General features: G+C 39.4%; 2 protein-coding genes across 5 annotated transcripts; both read right to left on the bottom strand.

The window, feature by feature from the left end:
- Positions 1 to 5,504: 5,504 nt before the first annotated feature.
- Positions 5,505 to 8,343, bottom strand: LOC145147795 (pentatricopeptide repeat-containing protein At5g39680-like). Of its 4 annotated transcripts, none has more exons than XM_079075102.1 (3): positions 8,274 to 8,343; positions 8,145 to 8,177; positions 5,505 to 7,714 (listed from the first exon to the last, which is right to left on the bottom strand). In XM_079075102.1, exon 3 carries the CDS (start codon positions 7,522 to 7,524, stop codon positions 5,698 to 5,700), a length of 1,827 nt encoding a protein of 608 aa, XP_078931228.1. In that variant the 5' UTR covers positions 7,525 to 7,714; positions 8,145 to 8,177; positions 8,274 to 8,343; the 3' UTR covers positions 5,505 to 5,697. The 4 variants fall into 4 exon arrangements, with proteins under 4 accessions (XP_078931228.1, XP_078931229.1, XP_078931231.1 ...); XM_079075103.1 differs by having other exon boundaries at positions 8,145 to 8,208; positions 8,274 to 8,331; XM_079075105.1 differs by lacking the exon at positions 8,145 to 8,177.
- Positions 8,344 to 9,318: 975 nt separating this feature from the next.
- LOC145115560 (uncharacterized) lies at positions 9,319 to 11,030 on the bottom strand. Its single transcript, XM_079051873.1, has 6 exons — positions 10,839 to 11,030; positions 10,508 to 10,757; positions 10,154 to 10,414; positions 9,866 to 10,077; positions 9,605 to 9,778; positions 9,319 to 9,378 (listed from the first exon to the last, which is right to left on the bottom strand). The coding sequence occupies exons 1-6, from the start codon at positions 11,028 to 11,030 to the stop codon at positions 9,319 to 9,321; spliced, it is 1,149 nt and encodes a 382-aa protein (XP_078907999.1).
- Between the last annotated feature and the right edge of the window lie 11,947 nt (positions 11,031 to 22,977).

A 22,977-nucleotide genomic window follows, 5' to 3' on the forward strand; every position in this document is an offset into this window, starting at 1 on the left:
TTTTATGGTTATATTGCGAAATATAATTGTTTATTTCAAAAAATAGCAACTTATTTATGTTCATTCGAAACGAACCACATACCACCCCCCCCCCCCCTCCACAATGTTAAATATAAAGAAACTCTAACCAAAAAATATAAAAACAATTATGTTTGTTTGATTTAGATATTGTCCGTGATTCATTGAAAATGTCAAAATACATAATTGGCACACAACTTACTTGTTGTTATGATACGAATTAAACAACTCAAACACATGAGAATGTCTTTTTTTTATGATAATGATAAAATAATGGAAAAAATAATGCTTACTTCAAGACATTTGCGGACACTTGAGTAAGGTCTATGGTCTTAACTGCTGAGTATTCATATCTTTTACATATAGCTATTAAATGGTTATTCAAGATGAATTAGAAGTTCGTTGTTATTTCTTGCCGGTTTAGAAGTATGTTTCGACCATTTTTGCATCAGATAAAAAACATATATGTTCTTTTAGTATTACTGCAATCCTACTATCATATAAAATTATTTTTTTCGCACCAGACCAAACTCAGTGTTTTTTAGCATTATTGTCATCTTGTATTATACATTCTTGATAGTTTTGAAAAGTTTGTTGCAATTTCTCATTTCTTCTTGAAAGTTCGTTGTTATTTCTTGTTGCTTTTAGAAATAAGTTTTATACAAATTTTTTGTATCAAACCAAATTTGAAGGTTATTTTCGCATTATTACCATCGTATATGTTCCATTTCATTTTTATTATTTGAATATAGTTTTTGTAGTTCAAAATCGATACGAATACAAAAATACTGACTATATATTAACCGACTCTCTATAATGTATAATTAAAAATTAAGATAATGTAATCATAATTTATTGATGTTAGTTCAAATGTAATTTATTTGTGGAAGATGTTAGTTTTTGGTTATTTATTTGGGAAACATAATATATATTTTGCATTACAAGCGTTTACCTTTTGAATTTACTATTTGTTACTTTAGAATTTTATTTTGGCTTGACATAGCCATGATCATCCCATATTTAATAATTTGCTCTTCTTGCACCTTTAATACCTACCGACTTACATTCATTAAATCAAGATTTAACATTTTTTAAAACCAAATATAGACAAAAAAAAACATTTTAAACTCAATGGATACGCTAAAAAAAACATGAGACTTGCCTTTTGTGAGATCAATAATACCAAATTTGACCACTTTCTGCAAAATAATTTAAGTACCAAAGAAAACCATATTGCCAAAATATATAATATCATTATTTAAGTTATAATCTGTTATATGCCGAAAAATTGAAATTTTCAGTCAAAACTCGGTTACATGCCATCAAAGTTGAAAAAATATCCTTTATAGTTAGATGAGTGTATTAATTTAAAAAATCATATTTAACTTTTTGTTGGATGTATTTTTTGACGATAGGAACAATTATCAGGTCAAACATAATCCGTAAAAATCATCCTAGCCAAATAATAGATCACTTAATCAATAAAATAGAATACCATAGTCGTAGATGGTAATACAGTTAGAACATCTTTTTCTAAAAGATCAAGAAATAGACAGTTTATTAGAATACTTTCACATTGATAAAAGTCATAACAAAGTGCAATAGATTGAATCAATAGTTTACAATAAATATAAAAAATGAAGCCCTATCAGAGATAGAAAAACCTGAGGACAAGACAAAAGAAAAACATGTAACACTAAAAAGTTGCAAAAAACAAAAAACACATGATGCTAAAAATCTAGAAAAAAAAAACAAAATTTATACCAGGTTGTGAGGTGAGCGTAGAGAACTTGTGTCAGATTCTTTGAGACATTTCGTTAAACTTCTAAGATGCATGTTCTAATAACCTATCTTTTGAATGTAACATGACAAAAAAAAAATCCAATGTCACAGGAAAGTGTAGGAAATGAACTAAATTAACATGTATTTAGATTATGCAAATTATTTTGAACAATGTCCCTTCAAAAATATACTTATTATTGTTTCATACCTACATACAAAGTTTAAAAAAATGTTAATTGTATATATAAAATTTGATTCTACCATATAAATACGACCACATAGAAAATTTAAGAATCAAATAAAAATTTTGTCTATAATACCATAAATATGATATTCAAGGAAATAAGATCATTCCTAATTTAGATTCTAACTTCTTAGCCTACTTTTAATGTGGTTCATGTATTAATATTTAGAGAAACTGGTAGGCAAGAATGTTGATATTAAGTGTTGTATATTTGTTGTTACTGGTAAAAAACTAAGTTTTATTTTAAATTTATTTTTTTTCATAGTAAGTATGTTGCTATAATTTGTAATAAAAAAATCACATAGCTATTGCAGTTTGTAGAGGTTGTTAAGGATCGAGTCCAAGTTAATAGGTTAAACATTTAATATGAAAAGTTATACATTGTTGTTTTGTTTAACTTAATCTTAGACTGAATGATGTAATATGTTAAGCCAAAAAAACCTTATGTAATGTTTTATGAGATTTGAAAAATAGAAACATAATTTTATTAGATAGAAAGCAATCTTTGAATGATTGTATTTACTGTACAGAAATATATAATACTTGAATAATTATAGTTTAACATTTTCTAGATTAAACTGTTTATAAAATCCAACCCCTTAATAATAAATAAAAGATAAATTAAAAGAGACATCTAAAACATGAAAAAATCACAACAGGTTACTGTTAAAAATGGTATAACAATGTACTTTAAAAGTACATTCCTAAAAATGGTATAATATGAAGTTATTATATTTGACAATAAGGTTATAAATAGTAACCAAGTAGAGATAATCAAACAAACAGAAATAGTAGCAACAACCGATTTGATCCATTTTTAAATTAAATTACCGATTTACCCTTCTGATGAACATTGTCCATACTAAATTTTTTATTTAGCCTTCGGATAAAAAATGGAAGTATCATGTAAAAAAAATCATTTTAGTACACGTGTCATCTCAATATCTATTGTTGAATTGCTTTTCCAGCCCAATGTTTTTCTAGTTTCCTAAGTCGAATTATCTTTTTGCCCTTATATTTTATTACTTGAAGGTTTCATCTATCTAATTTGCAATTAAATTAAAATAAATCACATAAATTTAGAAGTTTATTGATACCTTCAAAAGGTAAATTCGAATCTTCTTTCTTTATTTTATCCCAAATAAAATTACCTTTCCGCCTCTAAACCTTAAAATCATACTTAACATTTAAACAAATCCATCCAACAATATCAATAACCTTTAGTTATGATTTCAATTTAAAGTTAGAAATGTTGTAATTCAACCATCATATTAGGATATTAATTTGTATTCAAACACTAAAAAAATATATCTTTATTCCCATTATACCCTTATCCTCCATTTTCCATTCGGTATTACCATATATTTATCTTAACAACAGATTATTTGAGTTCTATATCAAGATTGCAATCCCTGTAATTCAGCCAGCAATTTAAGATATTTTATACAATCAAAAATAGTAACCAGGTTGAGATAATCAAACAAACAGAAATAGTAGCAACTCATGATTTGATCAATGTTTAAATTAAATTACTAATTTACCATTCTAATGAACATTGTACATACAAAAATAATGATTTACCCTTCGGATAAAAAATGGAAGTATCATGCCAAACAAATACATAAAAATTTTGATTACAATGAACAAGAAAACGGGTAGGGTGCATTTGTCATTCCATCAAATTACTTTGATATATTGTGTTTTAACTGTTTTCCATCAAAGTACATTATTATTTTTTATAGATTAAAGGTATGTAATATATTTTCCTATTTATTTGAAAAGTATCAGAAAAGTAGTTAACCGATTTCATGTAATTTGTGACAAATAAAATCGAAATATATGAATACATATATTTGATACATGAACAAAATAATAATCGAAAAAAAATATAAAAAAGCGAAAGAAGGTACTGACCTTCTAGTGTATAACAACGAATGTTTGAAGCAGAGAATGATGATGAAAGTTATAAGCAATAAGAATGATGTTGTAGGAGAAAGCTTGAAGAAAAGCAACGATTGAAAATAAGTGTGAGCCGCGGATTCAGAGATGAATCGTATGTGTTAATTTGAATCTGATTTTTTGGTATTAATGGTTTCCTAATAAAAATGGTTTTTATATTAATGGTTTACTAATATAAACGAATTTATATTAATGGTTGATATTTAATTGAAATTGTTTTTAGTAATATCTTTTTAAAGTTGACCATTTTAAAACCTTGATAACCGAAAATTCAAGATTTAAAATTTAGGAATCTTTTATTAGAATTAAATACATTCCATTTCAATGGATTTAAGTTAATTTTGTGGAAAACTCTTATTGGAATTAAATACATTCCATTTGGGGATGATGATGTCAGCAATTTGATCTAAGGGTGGAAAACATAGGATTGAAATACAATCAATGCCTAGATTGTTTAAGATGATGTCATAAGATTTTTTGTTTTAATATATACTAAAGATAACATAATTATTAATATGCTCATTTAATGACTTTTTTAAAAAAGAAAAAACTAAACGGATTTGAATTTTGAAGCGAAAAGCTATAAATAATGGAGTTAAATTATGAACAATATTAATTAGGGTTAATGATGACATAGATTCGTCAAAAGATGTCTTGAAGGAGTTGCATGCTTCAATTTGTAGAGATTTGTGTGAAGCAAAATAGAGGTGTGATAATTGGAGATGTAAGGAAGAGGCAATATGTAAATTCTAAGAATACATGAGAAAAAAGAAACCAACTTATGGTGCTACATTCTGTTATGAACAAACAAAGCATCAATTGAAGCACGACAATTGACATGATGACGAAGAGTATTAGGGAATTATGGTTTAAGAGAGAAAAATAGAGGAGAAAGATGGTGCGGCTATTCATGTTTTTTGGCCAGATTTATGGAGAAACTGATATCTCATATATAAATAGAATGATATGCTTTAATCGATAACATAATTATTGATTTTAAAAATTCTATAATTAAATGTAATTGTGTTCGAATTGTGAAATATATTTTAAAAAGTATGTATAGATTCTATAATTAAAGATTCTATAATTAAATGTAATTATGTTTGAAATGTAATTGCTAAATTTAAAGATTCTATAATTAAATGTTTGGATTATATTTTAGGAAGATGATGTCAGCAAATTGATCTAACAGTGGAAATCATATGATTGAAATATAATCAAGGGTCCTGATTGCTTCATTGATGAATTAAGGGTTCTCTTTTAATAATATTTAAAGATTTAATAATAATTTAATTTTTTTCATTTACAGAAAAGTGAAAACACATAAACAAAAAATGACAAATATGTTACTTCAGTAAACCCAGTAAATGCCCCGGCAGATGATGAAAATGCACATCAAGCAAACTTACAAAATCGATCAATAGCTAAAAAACACACATCTAAACTCTATGAATATATGAAGAGATGAAAACACACATCTAACAATGTCAAAACCAAGCGATAGATAAAATCACACATCCAACAAACATAAATTCCTCTTCCGACAATGTACGCAGCATTACGTTTGTTTTTTTTTACAATATTATTTTCTTGAAAATTAAGAATGCCTAAACAAAAGTGAGATTCATAAGAAGAATAAAAGTGAGATTCATAAGAAGAATGGCTGTATATATGCATGCAAGTTGGTCCTCGTATCAACCAAAATAATCTGCACAGGAGCAACTTCCATCTTGGAAGTGATGGAAATACCTGTCGTCTCTCACTGTGATCAACCTTTTTTTGACTTTTGAGATTAATTTCATAAAAGAGTGGCAATCATCACACATCTTCCCTGAGGCCTTTATGATAAAGATTGGTGCCATGTCATGTGCATTCAATAGGGCATAAGCTACTGCAAGCTTCTCGCTGTGATAACCATCACATGAGTCTTCCACAACATTACCAGCATCTGCTTTAATACTAGCAAACAAAGACTTGATTATTTTATGATGCTTAGCAAATTCTGGGTCACCACTGACAAGCGAAACAAACTTATGTGTTTGCCTCTTAACCTCAACCCAGCTCAGCTCAGGTTCTTTATTTCTATCCCTAACTATTTTCGTCAATTCAGTGAGGTTTGCAGCTCCAAAACTTTGTAAAGCTTCTTTCTCATCAGCCAACCATTCATCAGGGACCAAATCTGCAAGTCGGGTAACCATATTGTTTTTATCAACATGAGGAGCATTGAGCATGATCTTCCAAGCATAGGAATCGAATTTGATTAATGGTGTTGATGCCATGAAATTAAAAGCTTCATCTGGTTGTCCAGCCTTGATTAGAATTTTCATGATACACGTATAGTGCACTGAATCAGGTTCGATGCCCTTCTGTTTCATTAACTCATAAAAATAGTAGAACCCTTCTTCCACAAGCCCCAACTGTCCACAGGCACTGAGAACAGCAACAAAAGTCGCATAAGTAGGATCTAATTCCCCTGATTCCAACATTTCTTGAAACAAAGCCAACGACTCGTTTCCAAAACCATGAAGGCGGTATCCACATATCATCATATCCCAGGTTCTGATATCATCAGTCGTCATACTAAAAAACACTTTTTCCGCAGCTTTAATGTCGCCAGTCCTTAGGTACATGCTGATCAAGGCATCCTGGACTTTCTTATCACCCTTGAATCCAGTCTTCTCTGCAAATGCATGGAATAAATTTCCCAAACTCATAGAGAATAACTGAGCACTAGCATCGAGTATTACACAAAAGGTAGATTCGTCTGGAACAACATTGTCATGTTGCATTTTCGAAAATAATTTTATTGAAGCCTCAAAGAACTCATAATCTGAGGAACCATGCATCATTGTTGTCCATGAAACCATGTCTCGAGCTTTATACGCACGTAAAACATTCAGAGCATCTCCAACATTTCCACAGTTCCGATACATCTTGACCATTGCATTACATACAGAAACATCAAGCTCGACATCACTCTTTAGCAGCTTGTTGTGAACTTGATTCCCCAATTCGGAATATTTAAGGCGAGCACAAAGACCAAACATACCTATATAAGTAGTTTTGTTCCACACCATATCATCAGCCATCATTTTCCTTATGATATTCAATGCCTCATCCAAGAAACCTTTTTCAACCACGAACATATTATATGTGGAGGTATCCGTTTGAGGGATAGAAACTAAAACCTCCACAGCCCCTACCACATCCGACAACATGCGATACAAGTGTACAAGTGGAGTTTTCACGTACGGATGACACTCTAATCCAGATTTCAATAAATACCCATGCCACTGTCTGCCTAAAAAAACGTCCTCAACTATTATACAAGACGTAAGCACGAGTGCAGATTTATAGTGGTTAAGGCGGAAATCCCGATCACGCTTTGAAACCCATTTTGATTTATATGTTCTAAGAAAACGAAAAGCAAGCCCCTTTGGGAACTTCCCCGAAATTAGGTCGTCACTCCACGAAACTACGTTTTGTTTATTCATTTGATCAAAATCACGTCGTGCAGACATCAGTGCTTTAAATTTTGACAAAATATAGAACACACCATTAGTGCCGGACTGATCATTAGGCACAATCGAACGAACGTGGATTACCCATCTCAAGATTCTTAGTCCCGCCTAAGCATCTTAGAAGCTTAGCCTGGGAATGTGCAGCCCGAATCAGGGAAGACATTACTATAATTCCACCTCCCGTTTAATACTGAAATCAAAATTGACATATATTAGATGTTTTTCCACGAAACTGTTGTTTAATAGGCAAATGTATCAAACTACAATCTACTTAGCTTGAAATTATGACTCAGTTTCTTATATCAAAACAAAATAATTATCCTAAATAAGAATATCTTCACGCCAATGTATCTTCCTAACACAACGCCTAAAAGCAAAACCTAGCACATATGGATATATTTATTAGGGTACCAAAACTTAATCCAGATATGTAAGACCCGATCTTTACAGCCAGCTAATCCAGAAGAAGAAAAATCAAGCACACTATAGCTTTTAACCCACTGTAAACCATTTACCTAAAAATTCAAAATTCAAAAGGCAAGAAACAAGAACACTAGAGAAAGATCTGATCTTTACAGTCAGTTAACCCAAAAGCCTCTTATAGATGAGAACGTTAGTACCTGAGACATTAGCAGGATTATGTTCGACTTTTGCTGGAAAACACATGAGTAAAAACAATCATCGCTACAGAAAGAGGGCGAAGAAGCGCATCAGAAAGTGAAGGTGAAGAAGAGTTTTACAGATTATACCTGAAACCACGGTATCGTCGAGCGATCCAACGACGAAGGTGTGAAACCCTAACACAAACTACACGACTCGTCAAACACAAAAACAAAGCTAAACTAAAATTAAAAATAAAAGACAAAACTTCAAAAATGGTCCCTTTGGTTTACGAAAATATCAAGTTTAGTCCATAAGTTCAAAAAACCTCATAGATGGTCCCTGTGGTTTCAAAACTTTTAACAAATGTTCCTTCCGGCTCACTCCGTTAGCATTTCACCGTTAACTCATTTTTTAATATTATATTGCAGGGGTAATTTCGTCATTTCTTTTGTAACCTTCTCTCTTTAAAAGAAATTGCATGTCCGATTTTTGGGCAAACCCTTTACCTTTATCAGTCGTCATCTTTCTTCTCCCTTCCACTGTTCTTCCACTGTTGCTCGACCGTTGCACCCTTCACGACATTCAATCGCTTCTGATTCAAAGATGGTGACTTGCAGATGTGGGAATGAAGCAATGAAGATCACTTCATGGACGGATTGTAACCCTGGAAGACAATTTTGGAACTGTACAAGATGTGGGTTCCTTCAATGGTCTGATCCTCCTATATGTTCTAGGGCATTGGTGGTGATTCCAGGTTTGATAAGATCAATGAACCGATTGGAAGAGAGGGTTGCCATTGCAAGTGTAGAATTGTGGAACTACCAGCCGATGTTGTTTTGTTCATGGGTGTTTTTTTTGGTATTATTTTAATCTCTAAGTATCTTGTGAAGGTTTGGATGGTAATGGAGTTTTGGTTTTTGGTTTGTAACCATTGTAGGAGTTTTTTTTATTTTAATCGAATAGGGGTTTTTTTGCTTTCAGTTTATGTAGGGGGTTTTGGAATTGGTGTTGTTGTATTTGGTTTATGTATCAGATTAATATGTAATGGAGTGGTAATGGTAATGGTAATGGAATGTAGTTTGTAATAGTTGATTGTTCAATTTCTTGAATGTTTTTGAAATGCAATTGTTAAGTGTATTGTAAATGCTCATTTAAGATGATTTTGATTTGCAATTGAAATGTACAATGTTATTAATTGATCTGTGAAGGGTAGTACACAAAACAGATTAATTCATTACCAAAATGGGCATACTGCATACACACCATTACATGCAAATTTTTAAAGTTCTTAACACAACCATCATACTAAGTTTCAAAAGACCTACAACACAAGCTTGACTTAAGTTTCAAAAGACCTACATCACAAGCATTACATGCAATAACAACTAAAGTTCTTAACACATCTTCAAACAATTACATATGACTTTAGTTTCAAAAGACCTACAAAACTAGCACCAGGTCCAACTACTAAATATACTTTGCAGCCCCCTCCAACTTCACTACTGCCTCCCTGCCCTTTACATGTTCTGGAATTGTGCCCTTTGTTATGCCACTTAGAACAAGTGATTGCCAGATATTTCCTACTCAATCTACCAGCTTGGCTGTTTGGCTCATCAACACCCCTCCTTCTCTTCTTCTTAGGCCTACCAACCTACACATATTGATATACTATAGTTAAAATTGAATTCATTCCATGTTCACATGTTTACTATATAATTAGTCTACTTGAAATACAAACCTGTGTTTTATGTTTTGGTGGAAGTAAAGTGAATGGGCAGTCACTTTTAGGCCACATTGAACGTCCATTCAATGGATCAATTTTGTTGAAATACATGGCTTTCCATGTTGATAACCTATAGCAAGGATGGATCCATTCATCAACATGTGGGGCATTTTCACCATTTTCAATTTTGTCCCATATAGCACAAACAGCATGTCTACATGGGAAACCTGTAATCTCCCAAAACCTACAACTGCAACTTTGGTCATTCAAGTTTACCACATACTGGTCTTGCCATGTGCTTACCACTTGGTACTTTTCCTGCCCCATTGTATTTAGCCACATACTTAGCTGCATCAGTCTTAATCTTTTCAAACACTGTAGTTGCAGTAGGGGTTAGAAGTCCTTCACACTTATCTATTTCCTTTTGCACCACACATAACCTCTTCATGAGATACTCTCTAATATACTCTAAGCAAGTGATAATAGGTTTATCCCTACCTTCATCTAGCTTAGAATTGAATACCTCACAAAGGTTATTCAACAAACAATCAGTATGTGCCCTTCCTGAATAATAGATATTAAGAGAAACAAATTACACATATAGTAAACACACAATAGGGAAGATTAAAATTTATCAATAAATTTCTAGAAACTTACCACTAAAGTGAGATTTAGCCCAAGTGTTTGCTGGGATCTTACACAACCAAGCATGAGCCTCTTCATTGATCTTCTTCAACTCATCCATTGCTCCCTTAAAATGATTGACTGTTGTTGCTCTACCACACTCCCAAAGCTGGTCACTTAAGTCTTTTCCTTTCCACTGTTTCTTCATGTTTTCCTGGATATGCCTCAAACAGAACCTGTGTTCTGCATTAGGGAATACCTTCTCCATTGCTGGTATTATTCCCTAAACAAAATTCAATGTATTCAACATCATTTAGGCAAATGTATTTAGAAATGGTACTAAAAAAAGTTAGGTGATACACACCTTTTGTCTATCAGAAATGAATGTGAAGTTTGAATTTGCTCCCAGATCCAGATCTTCTCGTAACAGTTCCAAGAACCAGGTCCAACTACTTGTTGATTCTGTCTCTACCACTGCATATGCTACATGGTATATGCCATTGTTTGAGTCCAACCCTACAACAGTTAACACTTGCCCAGGGTAAGGGCCCTTCATGAAAGTACCATCCAGACCTAGAAAATCTCTTAACCCAGATTTGAATCCTAACTTCAATGCACCCAGACAGACATAGTGTAACGCCCGTAGATCAGGGCTAGTCAATTTAGAGACAAGGAGCATCAAAAATTATTTTTTGATGGAAGATTATTTAGAAGGAGTAATCTTAACTAAGTTGTAGTATATGTTACAAGGATTCCGTACGTATAAAGAACGCCGAAATCCGAGTTATAACGAAGAAGTTATGACATGTCGAAGTTTCGCGACAGAACCGGCACGACGCTGAATGACGTAAAAAGTGAATTTACGTTTAACACCCATAAAATTTACACCAAATTTAAACTTTTAATATCAACAAAAGAACCCAAATAGTAATAGTTTTACAAAACATTTCCAAATCATTTATTATCAGAGTGTCCAAAAAATAGATCGTAAGGATGAGGAGCGGTACGGTCACGCCTTCGCCTTTCCTCGATCTCCTGAAGTACCTGAAACAATAAACTGAAAACTGTAAGCCCGAGGGCTTAGTGAGCTACCCCCAAAATACCAATACCATACTGACAGAAACCATATCAATAACAATCAATCAAACAACATGCATACTGGGCCATCGGTCGGACTGGTCCGCCCTACTGGGCCTACAGTCTGTCTGGATCTATCCCGAGCCTTCGGCATGACTGGTCCGCCACGTAGGCCTACAGTCTCCCCGGACTGCTCAGAGGGTGTGTTGGCCTTCAGCACAAAGCAGGACCGCCTCAACCCAACCAACAAGCAAGTAACCATGTGCGCATACTATCATATACTGGCATATACAAACATCAAACATATCAATCTCACTGGTCATCAATCATAGAATTCACTCGTAACTAGAGTATCGACCTAACAGGTCACTAACATACCAATCCCTACGGATCATAAGAGTATAACATACTGTCTACCCTGATTCCAATCGAGCAGATCATAATCACATGTAGCATACCATAACAATAACAACCAAATGGACGGCCTTGGTGTCGTAAACCCTACCGATATAGTGAGGATAACTCACATCGCAGATGTCGACTCGGAAGGTAAACTCCAACTATCGGATCACTTGACACAGGCTCCACCACCTATAACCATAGCACAATATACTCATAAGTCCTTAACCTTATAAGGCACTCCATAACCCACTAGTCAACTCCTGATCAAGGTCAAAGTCCTCAGTCAAGGTCAACAGTCCATGTTGACCTCAACTTGCTGAGTTCTTGGAGCACATTCCTACTTGCCGAGTCATCGGGGTGACTCGTCGAGTTCCTTCGAATCCCGATCAAACCTTAAGGCCACCCGTCGAGTTTCCTCCTTGCAACTCGACGGATATACACGCAAACATATCCTTGGCTAAAACTCATCCGACTCGCCGATTTGTTCTTCAACTCGTCGAGTTTTATGACCATCTTCATCCAACTCGCCGAGTTGTTCATCCAACTCGTCGAGTTTAATGCACATCTTCATATGACTCGCCGAGTCGGCTTTGCGACTCGCCGAGTCCCTTCAGTTGTTTTATCATGCAGACGTCTTTAAGCCATGGCAAGGCCCCAAATGGTAGATCCAACTTCCTTAGGCCTGCTTATCACGTAAAGTTGCAAACTTTACGTGCATGCAAGGCCCCATTGACTCAAAAATCCCAAACTATGCTTGAAATAGGGTTTCACACTTAGGGAGGGGCTCAATCTTGCCAAGGCTAAGAACTTTATGGTCCTACAATCCATAGACAGTTCAAATCTGAAGTTACATCTTCAGATCTTGGCTTATACTCTAGAAAATGACTTTACAATCCAACCAAGAACCCTAATCTCCAATCAAGGAGATCTAGAACGAAAAAGAAGGGGATTAACAGCTTGATACCTTCACAAGAGATGACAGCTGAAGTAATTCCTGCTTCCCACTCCTTCCTTGCTTCAATTTCCTTTGAACTCTTAGCTTTCTTCCTCCAAGGTTTTCTTCTCCAAGCTTCAAACACCACACCAAAGCATACACGCGAATTAGGGTTTTAAGGAGGGCTCTCAAACACTGTAAAGAGGCCACAGGAGGCTAAGGCGCCTTTAAATAGAGGTGAAAACCCCGAGATTTAGGGTTTCACTTTCCAGCTCCTACTCGCCGAGTCCCACAAAGGACTCGCCAAGTAGATCACTTAATTCGCGATCCAACCCGCTGCTACTCGACGAGTAGGGCAACCAACTCGTCGAGTAGGGCCAAAACCAAGAACATTTTATTTAAAATACTACCTGAGAATCGGGGCATTACAACTCTCCCCCACTTGAACTAGACTTCGCCCTCGAAGTCCGTTGGGACAAACAATGTCGGGTAATGCTCGCGCATCTCCGCCTCCGGCTCCCACGTCCACTCGGATCCCTTCCGATGTTCCCATTGTACCTTTACCAAAGGTATTCCCTTGTTCCGTAGAATCTTCTTCTTTCTTTCCAAAATCGCCACAGGCCTTTCCACATAGTTCAGGCGCTCGTCGACCTGAATGTCATCCAACGACACCACTGCCTCCTGGTCCATAACGCACTTTCGCAATTGCGAAACATGAAATGTGTTGTGGATCCGGCTAAGCTCTCTGGAAGCTCTAACCTATAAGCCACCTTGCCCACCCTGGCAACAATCCTGAACGGCCCAATATAGCGGGGACCCAGCTTTCCCCTCTTCCTGAAACGGATCACACCCTTCCAGAGTGAGACCTTCAGGAGAACCATGTCACCCACCTGAAATTCCAGCTCAGATCGACGCCGATCCGCATAACTTTTCTGCCGGCTCTGAGCGGTCTGCAGTCGCTGTCTAATCTGTTGTATCATCTCAGTGGTTTGCAGAACTACCTCTGTCCGACCTATCACCCTGTGCCCAACCTCGCCCCAACAGACTGGGGTCCTACACTTCCGCCCATACAACAGCTCGAAAGTCGGGGCGCCAATACTGGAATGATAGCTGTTGTTGTAGGCGAACTCCACAAGCGGTACGTGGGAATCCCAACTCCCACCGAAATCAATGGCGCATGCCCTCAACATATCCTCTAGGGTCTGGATGGTCCGCTCACTCTGTCCATCAGTCTGCGGATGAAACGTCGTACTGAAATGCAGCCTCATACCCAGTTCCTCGTGGAACTTCTGCCAAAATCGTGAAGTAAACCTGACATCCCGATCAGAAACAATGGAAACCAGGACTCTGTGGCGAGAGACAATCTCGCGGACGTACAGGTCGGCCAATTTCTCTGCCGACGAACTCTCCCGTATGGCTAGGAAGTGAGCACTCTTGGTCAATCGATCCACGATGACCCATATAGCATCGAATCCCTTTGTTGTCCTTGGCAACTTCGTGATGAAATCCATCGCGATCCGTTCCCATTTCCACATGGGAATCTCCAGAGGCTGCAGCTTACCATGCGGCCTCTGGTGCTCGGCCTTGACCATCCTACAGGTCAAGCACCTCTCAACGTACCAAACGATATCTCGCTTCATACCAGGCCACCAATAACTCGAACTCAAATCACGGTACATCTTGGTGGCCCCCGGGTGAATAGAAAAACGAGACTTATGAGCCTCCTCCATCACTGTCTTCCTGACTCCTCCGGTCATCGGAACCCAAACCCGACCATATCGGGTCAATAGCCCGCGGCTATCCTGAACAAACCGGGCGCTTTCGCCCTTAATCCTTTCCAACTTCCAGTTCTCCGGTTTCATACCCTCGATCTGAGCATCTCTTACCAAACCCACCAGCGGGGAATCCACCGCTATCCTCATACATCTGGCTGGGGTAGAAGACCCAACAGACTTGCGGCTCAAAGCATCCGCAACCACGTTCGCTTTACCAGGATGGTAAAGGATCTCGCAATCATAGTGCTTGACCACATCCAGCCACCTGCGCTGCCTCATGTTCAGGTTTGGTTGGTCCATGATGTGCCTCAAACTCTTGTGATCCGTGTATATCGTGCAACGGACCCCGTATAGATAGTGTCTCCAAATCTTGAGAGCGAAAACCACCGCTCCCAACTCAAGATCGTGCGTCGGGTATCTAGTCTCATGCGGCTTCAGCCGCCGCGACGCATAGGCTACCACTCGTCCCCTCTGCATGAGTACTGCCCCCAAGCCTGTGATGGTGCATCACAAAATACCATAAAATCATCTACTCCCTCGGGGAGTGTCAACACCGGCGCCTCGCATAAACACTACCGCAGGGTCTCAAATGCCCTCTGCTGCTCTGGACCCCACCGAAAATCCACCCCTTTCCTCGTAAGACGAGTGAGGGGTACCGCAATCTTGGAGAAATCACGAATGAATCTCCGGTAATACCCTGTTAAACCCAAGAATCCCCTCCTGGTTAACGAGATGTCCGAGGAACTGGACCTCTCGTAACCAAAACTCGCATTTCGAGAACTTGGCGTACAGCCATTCTTGCCTCAAAACCTCCAGCAGCTCCCTGAGATGCTCCTCATGCTGCTCCCGGGTCTTGGAATACACCAAGATGTCATCTATGAATACAATGACCGAGCGATCAAGCATCGGTCTGCAGACTCGGTTCATCAAATCCATAAACACTGCCGGTGCGTTGGTGAGCCCAAACGGCATCACCACGAGCTCGTAATGACCATAACGAGTTCGAAACGCAGTCTTCTCTACGTCCTCCTCCCTCACCCTGACCTGGTGATATCCAGACCTCAAATCGATCTTGGAAAACCAAGATGCACCCTGCAGCTGATCGAAAAGATCACCTATCCTCGGGAGTGGATAACGGTTCTTCACCGTTAGCTTGTTCAACTCCCTATAGTCAATGCACATCCTATGCGAACCGTCCTTCTTTCTGACGAAGAGGATCGGCGCTCCCCAGGGGGAACTACTCGGACGAATAAACTGCTTACCCAGCAGTTCCTGCAACTGAGATGACAACTCTTGTATCTCAGGCGGTGCCTAACGGTACGGCGCCTTGGCGATAGGGGCCGCACCTGGCACTAGATCAATCCTGAACTCAACCTGCCTCTTCGGAGGCACTCCGGGTAACTTCTCCGGAAACACATCAGCAAACTCTCTAACCACCGGGACCTCTGAAACTGAGAGCTGCTCCCTATCCCGCGTATATATCACATATGCCAAATAACCGGCACACCCGTGCTGAATATACTGTCGAGCCCTGGCTGCCGAACAGAACCCTGATCCCAACCTGGTGCCCTCTCCATACACTACAAGTTCTCCCCCACTTGGGGTTCGAACCACCACTCGCTGCCTCTCACAGTCGATCATGGCGCCAAAACGGCTGAGCCAATCCATCCCTATAATCACGCATACACCCCCCATAGGAATAGGAATCAAATCTATCGGGAAGGACACCCCGAAAATCTCCAACTCGCATCCCTGGTAGACCGAAGAAGCGGAAACTCCATGCTCATTGGCGATCGAAACTCGCAACGGGCACTCGAGATCATCCATCGGCACACTGAACCCTCTACTGAAAGTCTGAGATACGAACGACCGACTCGCCCCCGAGTCAAATAAAACCAAAGCAGGCAAAGAATTTACTAACAACGTACCTAATCACAGGTACAACCAATAAGCATAACACAATACAATAATTGAGACAGAGAATAGAAACATACCAGCAACCACATCCGGTGCTGCCTTGGCCTCCTCGGCCGTAAGCTGGAAGGCGTGTCCCTGAGCCTTCGGAGGCTCCACCTTGACTGGCCTCCCATCTCCAATCCTCCCAACAACTGGCGTAGAACCCTGCGCCGACTTAGCGGAGAGATGCGGACAGTTGGTCTTCACATGACCAACCTGATGACAATGAAAGCAAATCCTTATATCCGCTTGAGGGGCAGACTGGCGACAGTCCCTGGCATAATGCCCCTCCTTGCCACATTTGTGGTATCCACCTCCTGCTCGACAAGCCCCTGAATGAACCCTGCCGCACTTTCCACAAGTGCGGCTCTGCTGACCCCCAGATCGTGTATTGGCGGTCTTAGACCGCTTAGGCGCCGGCTGCAACTGGGCTGGTGCCTGACGCTGCTACCTCAGCTGCAGCTCTATCTCCAACTCACGCCGCCTCGCGGCTTCCTGAAGATCCAAAAGAGTATCACAATGCTGTGTTGCCACGAACTGTCGGATGTCCGTCTTGAGCATACTCAGATAACGAGTCATCTGAGATTGCTCCGATGCAAACTCCAGGCAAAACATATCCCTCTACGTGAACATCCGGGTAATCTCCATCACAGACTCTCCATCCTGTCTCAAAGTCAAGAACTCCTGAGCAAGCCGCTCCCGCTCAACACGAGGAACGTAGCGGGTGCGAAACATATCCCGGAACTGCTCCCAGGTAACAGCAGCCCGCTGATCATCAGTATACAACCCAATCGTCAGCCTCCACCAGTCCTTTGCCCCAAGCCTCAGCAGGTTCAGGGCACACCTGACCTTTTGGTCAACAGGACAAGAGAACGTGAAGAAACATCCCTCCACGTCAGATAACCACCTCATAACCCGAATAGCATCCTGTGTACCATCAAATGTCGGGGGCTTCGTATTATCGAAGTCCCGGTACTGGAAAGCCCTGCCGGCTCCTCCTCCAACCCCTGCCGCAGTTACAGCAGAAGTGGCTGCAGCGGCAGCTGTCTCTGCTAGAGTTGCATATCGCTCATCAAAATACTCAACCATCGCGGTCTTAATCGACCCAAACATCTCTGGCAGCTGTGCTCGAAAAGCCGCAGCGACCTCGTCGTGCAGAATCTCCCGGATCCTGGCATCCAGCTCCTCAGTCCCAATCTGAACTATGGGCTCAGCTGCTATCGGCACCTCTGACCCTCCATCTCCCGTTCCCGATCTTGACCCAGATCCCGACCCGGATCCATCAGCAAAGCGTCTCGTCACCATCATTCTCCAAATACACCCAATATATCAGATAAACAATATAATGTCGGGAGACCAATACCCTCAATCCCTAGGGGTTGTGACTTCCTTGCTACGTGTATGGGTCATGTGCTTTCAGTAGTATGGGCCCCTACTACGTTCCACACCTACCCATATTGTCTCAAGTATCACCACAACGCCCTAAAACTATACTCAACATAACATGCGCTCAACCATCACTAACAAGGGACATCGCCTAACTAGCAACTGATCCTGCAATTTCGTACCACTCCCACATCCATGAAACTTCCATCAACCCCTGCAGCGCTAGTGTATACTGGCTGCACATAACGCTGGACCCGATAGACTTTCAAATATCCAATCCTACACTAAGGCCGAATCAGACATTCTCAAGCTATATGATCTTGACTACGCACAGCCGTGGTGCATACACTAAACATCTACAGTCATGATGTCAATTCCATATACAAGAACCCTAGGCTAATAGGCATCATATAATCAGGCAAATCTATCATGCGATCCCTGAAGATCCCTAGTCTAGCACTAGCATGCTGTTCTAACATATCAGAATATCAAATGACTGTATGGTATTTTGGGGCTTACTTACATGCTCTGGCTGATCGTACTCTCTGCATCCTCCACCCTTATCTTGAAAATCATTTTAAAATTTTACTTTCAGAAAATCTCCTTGATTTGAGACTGGATTCACACAAGTGTTCCTCCAATTCACTCAAACCAAGGCTCTGATACCAACTTGTAACACCAATAAAATTTACACCAAATTTAAACTTTTAATATCAACAAAAGAACCTAAATAGTAATAGTTTTACAAAACATTTCCAAATCATTTATTATCAGAGTGTCCCAAAAACAGATCGTAAGGATGAGGAGCGGTACGGTCTCGCCTTCGCCTTCCCTCGGTCTCCTAAAGTACCTGAAACAATAAACTGAAAACAGTAAGCCCGAGGGCTTAGTGAGCTACCCCCAAAATACCAATACCACACTAACAGAAACCATATCAATAACAATCAATCAAACAACATGCATACTGGGCCATCGGTCGGACTGGTCCGCCCTACTGGGCCTACAGTCTGTCTGGATCTATCCCGAGCCTTCGGCATGACTGGTCCGCCACGTGGGCCTACAGTCTCCCCGGACCGCTCAGAGGGTGTGTTGGCCTTCACCACAAAGCAGGACCGCCTCAACCCAACCAACAAGCAAGTAACCATGTGCGCATACTATCATATACTGGCATATACAAACATCAAACATATCAATCTCACTGGTCATCCATCATAGAATTCACTCGTAACTAGAGTATCGACCTAACAGGTCACTAACATACCAATCGCTACGGATCATAAGAGCATAACATACTGTCTACCCTGATTCCAATCGAACAGATCATAATCACATGTAGCATACCATAACAATAACAACCAAAGGGTCGGCCTTGGTGCCGTAGACCCTACCGATATAGTGAGGATAACTCACCTCGCAGATGTCGACTCGGAAGGTAAACTCCAACTATCGGATCACTTGACACAGGCTCCACTACCTATAACCATAGCACAATATACTCATAAGTCCTTAACCTTATAAGGCACTCCATAACCCACTAGTCAACTCCTGATCAAGGTCAAAGTCCTCAGTCAAGGTCAATAGTCCATGTTGACCTCAACTCGCCGAGTCCTTGGAGCACATTCCTACTCGCCGAGTCATCGGGGTGACTCGTCGAGTTCCTTCGAATCCCGATCAAACCTTAAGGCCACCCATCGAGTTTCCTCCTTGCAACTCGACGGATATACACGCAATCATATCCTTGGCTAAAACTCATCCGACTCGCCGAATTGTTCTTTAACTCGCCGAGTTTTATGACCATCTTCATCCAACTCGCCGAGTTGTTCATCCAACTCCTCGAGTTTAATGCACATCTTCATATGACTCGCCGAGTCGGCTTTGCGACTCGCCGAGTCCCTTCAGTTATTTTACCATGCAGACATCTTTAAGCCACGGCAAGGCCCCAAATTGCAGATCCAACTTCCTTAGGCCTGCTTATCACGTAAAGTTGTAAACTTTACGTGCATGCAAGGCCCCATTGACTCAAAAATCCCAAACTATGCTTGAAATGGGGTTTCACACTTAGGGAGGGGCTCAATCTTGCCAAGGCTAAGAACTTTATGGTCCTACAATCCATAGAGAGTTCAGATCTGAAGTTACATCTTCAGATCTTGGCTTATACTCTAGAAAATGACTTTACAATCCAACCAAGAACCCTAATCTCCAACCAAGGAGATCTAGAACGAAAAAGAAGGGGATTAACAGCTTGATACCTTCATAAGAGATGATAACTGAAATAATTCCTTCTTCCCACTCCTTCCTTGCTTCAATTTCCTTTGAACTCTTAGCTTTCATCCTCCAAGGTTTTCTTCTCCAAGCTTCAAACACCACACCAAAGCATACACACGAATTAGGGTTTTAAGGAGGGCTCTCAAAGACTGTAAAGAGGCCACATGAGGCTAAGGCTCCTTTAAATAGAGGTGAAAACCCCGGGATTTAGGGTTTCACTTTCCAGCTCCTACTCGCCGAGTCCCATAAAGGACTCGCCGAGTAGATCACTTAATTCGCGATCCAACCCGCTGCTACTCGACGAGTAGGGCAACAAACTCGTCGAGTAGGGCCAAAACCAAGAACATTTTATTTAAAATACTACCTGAGAATCGGGGCGTTACATTACGTTAGAGCAATATTTAGCCTTAGTGATCTAAACGAAAGTCGTAGAATATGTTAAACCGAGAGCGTGCATGAAAAGAACACCCAAATCTGACTTCGTATGAGGAAGTTATGATTTCCCGAAGTTTCGACTTAGCGGTATGCAACCCGAATACTCGAATATGAGATCGAGTGATTTTTAGCCAAAACAATCTAAACGAGAGTCGAAGATCTCGTCGATAGTAGTCCAACGATATAAAGACAGACGAAAACGGAGTTCAGATGAAGGAGTTATGAATTTCGAACGGAGTTTTCCTGTCCCGGCCTACTAAAAATAATATATAAGTAATATATTTATAATATATTAAAAATAAAGTCAAAATTAGCCAACGGAGTCTAAACGAGAGTTGTAGAGCATAATCTCACATTCACGTCGATATAAAGAACGTCGAAAACGGAGTTCGTATGCGAAAGTTATGAATTTCTGAAGTTCAGGGCGCGAAACCCCAAAACTGTCAGATACCACGACGTGGCAAGCAGTGCCACGACGTGGCAAGTCTTCTGACGCCTCCGGGAGCCCCCCAGACGCAACTTGCGATGACGCATGCAGTGACGACCAAGCCCACGACGTGGAAAAGGTGTCACGACGTGGCAAGGGCAAATTTTTCCCTATAAATAGATTTGAAGGGCCAGCCGATTATGGTTGCTCCATCCCTTCTCTCCCACTCCCGATACACCCTCTAAGCCCTATTTTAACCCCCCGAAGCCCCGATAACATCCCGAGACCCGAAGCAAGTCCTGAAGCCCGAAGATCCCGAGAAGAAAAAAGTTTCCGAGCCGAAGCTCTGTCCGCGAGAAACCCGGTGTGTGAAGATATCCCGGTTTCACCGAAGAATATCTACTTGAAGAGCCGTAGTGCTGTCCGAGCATCGTCTAATCAAGTGAGTGTATAGTCCCTTTCATAAACACGATTTTAATACAAGTATTGTTTGAATGTATTAAGTATATGTTTTGTGTGAGTGTATAGTTACTTTCTTCTAACACACACACACACACACAGATATATATATATATATATATATATATGAAGTGTTTGCCATGAAATACGTGCTATGTGTTATATATTGTTTGTCTATTTGAGATGGGCGTGGAATTGATGTTTTATATAGGTGTTTAATGATTTAAACTGTGTAAGTATTTATATCTACGAAAATGTTGGTAGAACATGGGTAGATGAGATAGTTGGTGACTATGGAGTTAGCGCCTATTGTATAAGCCTTGGTGACTATGGAGTTAGCGCCTATTGTATAAGCCTTGGTGACTATGGAGTTAGCGCCTATCGTATAAACCGTGGTGACTATGGAGTTAGCGCCTATCGTATAAACCTTGGTGACTATGGCGTTAGCGCCTATTGTATAAACCTTGTTGACTATGGAGTTAGCGCCTGTTAAGTGAACCTTGGTAACTATGGAGTTAGCGCCTGATAGCTAAGGACTTAGTACCTGATAGATAAACTTTGGCAGCAATGGACTTCGTGCCAATCCCTTAGGTTAATCCTTAGGAACGAATGAATGAAGGATAGTTGATTCTTAGGATAAAACCTTAAGAATAAAGAAGTTAATGGGGATGGGTAATTGGGTTGATTATTTGATGATTGAATATATATATATATATATATATATATATATATATATATATATATATATATATATATATATATATATATATATATATATATATATGATATAATATTGTGGGTTGAAAACCATATATGCTCACCAGGCTCCCAAGCCTGACCCACTTAGTTTAATTGTATTACAGGTATCGATACAAAGTTGCTTTGCACTGAGAGATTAAAGGAGATGTAAATCACTAGAGTAAATAAATGTATGTTCTGTTTATGCTTATGTGTCTGTATCAGAACATGACATCCCGAGGTTTTATCATTAAATGAAAATACATTCTCTTTGAGAAATGTTTTGATAAGTTATTATCATATTTTGTTTTGGGAACAAATTCCGCAACCGTTTTCTTTGAACGGTTACTCTGATTTTAAAAACAAAAGCATAAACAAATCGGTCTTTTCTGGCCGTGAAATTGGGGATGTCATAGTTAGTATCAAAGCATTAGTTTAAGCGAACTAGAAATTTGTAGGATTTCTAGACTTAAACTTAGAATGCTAAGTGAAGATTGTGAGATGTGTGTCTATTATATTTTAGACACAAGCACTAGTATACTTTAGGAAAGATGCCTAAAATGCTTTTATGTGCTAAATGTTATATGTTGCCATATATGATATTATTTGTTCGGATCTAGGGTCTGTTGCCGACCGGATCTGGAAACTT

The sequence above is a fragment of the Lactuca virosa genome, chromosome 1 (genome assembly GCF_052849685.1).
Source record: "Lactuca virosa cultivar CGN04683 chromosome 1, Lactuca_virosa_CGN04683_v6, whole genome shotgun sequence".
NCBI lineage: Eukaryota > Viridiplantae > Streptophyta > Magnoliopsida > Asterales > Asteraceae > Lactuca > Lactuca virosa.